Genomic DNA, 2,667 nt, shown 5'->3' with positions numbered 1-2,667 from the left:
CGGAGATTTAGTTTGGATTCAACTTTAAGATCTAATTCTACTGAGGAGTTGTTTTGTTACTTACAGAGGCACAGCTACATCATCAAGAAATTCTTTGTAATGTTGAAAGATTCCTTCCACCAAACACATATATCTCAATATCTGTATTTATGTAATACATACTCATATATATATATATATATATATAACTTATATAAGGTTATAAGAAAGTATGCTTCCCTCTGTGTTGCATGATGTATTGCCACTATTACCTGAACACATTCTTCTTTCTTCTAGTTAATATAACGTATTGGTATGTCATGTTTTAACATTTTTCCTACTATTTTTTGAGCCTAGCAAGTAGCATTCAATTAATAGTTCCATGAAATACTAATTTCACAGACGAGGAGCACATATTCATATTTTATAAATATATATCATGTATATGTACAAATATATACATACATATGTACAGACTAGAACTCTGCAACATCATGTTAATTCATAGAACTGTAATTTTTAGTCTACAAAGCAACTCCTGTAACAAATAACCTTATAGTAAAGATAGTGGTTTACTTAACGAAATAAATAATCCCACCACCAGATCCTTGTCCCTCAGAATCCATGCATTAGAAAGCAAAAGCAGTCAGAAACCAAGCAAGTGGCTTTTGCCTTATGATACATGACCCCAGGTTCCAAGACACTGACACTATTTTTGTCTTCTTCCCAAAGGTGGTCCAAGCTCCTCGATGAAATGTAGCCATGGGACGTGAGGACCAGAAGGCATTCAGGAAAACCAGGTTCTGGAAGTCATCTCAGAGCAAGCAGAAGGGCATGTTTTGTCTTGCCCCAAGTCTCCCCACCACATGGTGGGAAGCTCTGCCCATTTTTTTTTCCACCTGGCATTCATACACCAATATTGCTATAATATTCTTCAAAGAAACCATGTGGCGACAGCCATCCCTGAGTGCCTACAGGCAGCAAAATAACAGTGCAAAGAACTCTCTTCATCTCCTAGTGTTAGAGAAGTCTCTTGTTTCAAATCCACAAAGGTCCTTCCCCGCTTCTTAGCGAGCTGTGTCCCGGGGGGACATCACGTTTCGGGGGAGAACAGCTTCCTGAGGAGGTTCAGGATCTTCTGCCGCAGGTTCCACTTGTCGCCGATCCAGCGCAACTGCAGGGCGCACTCCACAATCACCTCCCGCTCTGTCAGGGCACACGCACGGCCGTCAGCCACCCGCACCGCCGCCTGCCCACCCAGATTTACTTTCTGGTTTAATGGTATCTTAGAAATAATTGGGTTGTGGGGGGGGGGAGTAGGGGGGGGGGGGGTGTTTGCTTGTTTTTTGTTTGTTTTTTGTTTGTCTTGTTTTGTTTTCCGATTTTCTTCCCCCTTTTTTCCTCAGTATAAACCCAACTACTACCAGCACCATCTATACCACCCCTCGTGGCCCGCACGGGCGACCGCAGCCCTGTCGCTGCCCACTCCGTTTCCCTAGTGCTGGAGCTGGGGGGAAGGATAGAGCATCTCTCGTCCCCCCACATGCCCACCTCACTCTGATCCCTACACCCTGCGGTACCTGCGGGAGCGGCGGGCGGTGCGGTCTTGCGCTGGGTCCTGCCAGGCATCATCGCGACGGTTCGGCACGGTTCCTGAGGCGCGGGTTAGTGCTCCGTGGGGCACAGCTTGGCACGTCCCGTCCCGGTGGAGCACAGATCAGTGGGGCACGGCTCGGTGGGACAACACAGCACCACACGGGTAGTTGTGCCACGGCTCGGCGGCGGCAGCGGACTGCGGGCGGGAAGCGCGGATCTGGGCCCTAATAGCGGCGGGCCGGCGGGGCTTTCCCCGCGCTGTGACATGTGGTAAGGAGTGGGAATCCCGCCTCCCCCACGCCTCCCTCCCCGAGAGGGCGGGCAGGCGGTGGCGTGCCGGAGCGCGCCCTGGGCCGAGCGGAACCGGGGGAGGGCGGCGCGGGCAGCGCCTCCGCAGCGGGACGGGACGGGGAGAGGAACGGAGGGTGATGGAACAGGTGGGGGATCGGTTGGGCTGGTGTAGGGAGATGGAGGTGTGGGGATGGGCTTGTGGAGAGGGTGGAGAAGGCGCTGCGGAGGGACCTGGACAGGCTGGATCGATGGGCTGAGGACAGTTGTGTGAGGTTCAGCAAGGTCAAGGGCCGGGTCCTGTACTGGAGTCACAACAATCCCAGGAAATGCTACAGGCTTAGGGAAGAGTGGCTGGAAAGCTGCCCGGAGCAAAAGGATCTGCGGGTGCTGGTCAACAGCAGCCAGTGTGTGCCCAAGGTGGCCAAGAAGGCCATCAGCTTTTTATCACCAATAGTGTGGCCAGCAGGAGAAGAGCAGTGATGGTCCCCCTGGACTTGGGACTGGGAGGCAGCACATTTTATCCTATGTTCAGTTCTGGGCCCTTCATTACAAGCAGAACATTGAGGGACTGAAGCATGTCCAGAGAAGGGAAAAAAAGATGGTGAAGTGTCTGGAGAGCAAGTCTTAAGAGAAGCGACTGATGGAACTGGGGTTGTTCAGTGTGAAGAAAAGGAGGCTGAGGGGAAACATTATCGCTCTTTACAACTACCTGAAAGCAGGTTGTAGCCAGGTGGGGATCAGTCTCTTCTCCCAAGTAACAAGCAATAGGACAAGAGGAAATGGCCAGCAGAGGTTCAGGTT

General features: G+C 51.0%; 1 protein-coding gene across 1 annotated transcript; it reads right to left on the bottom strand.

Annotated features, from left to right (window-relative positions):
- Window positions 1-536: 536 nt before the first annotated feature.
- PMAIP1 (phorbol-12-myristate-13-acetate-induced protein 1) lies at window positions 537-1,876 on the bottom strand. The gene is made up of 2 exons (XM_030467372.1): window positions 1,572-1,876; window positions 537-1,188 (listed from the first exon to the last, which is right to left on the bottom strand). Exons 1-2 carry the CDS (start codon window positions 1,609-1,611, stop codon window positions 1,073-1,075), a joined length of 156 nt encoding a protein of 51 aa, XP_030323232.1. The 5' UTR covers window positions 1,612-1,876; the 3' UTR covers window positions 537-1,072.
- Window positions 1,877-2,667: the final 791 nt, after the last annotated feature.

The sequence above is a fragment of the Calypte anna genome, chromosome Z (assembly GCF_003957555.1).
Source record: "Calypte anna isolate BGI_N300 chromosome Z, bCalAnn1_v1.p, whole genome shotgun sequence".
Classification (NCBI taxonomy): Eukaryota; Metazoa; Chordata; class Aves; order Apodiformes; family Trochilidae; genus Calypte; species Calypte anna.
Note: the sequence above shows the minus strand (reverse complement) of the source record. Positions and strands in the feature narration are given on the sequence as shown.

Excerpts from the sequence above, each read along its gene's own strand:
- PMAIP1 (XM_030467372.1), bottom strand. The coding sequence starts at position 1,611 with ATGATGCCTGGCAGGACCCAGCGCAAGACCGCACCGCCCG. Across the intron at positions 1,189-1,571 it reads GCGCAAGACCGCACCGCCCG|CAGAGCGGGAGGTGATTGTG; the intron begins CCGCTCCCGCAG and ends CGTGTGCCCTGA.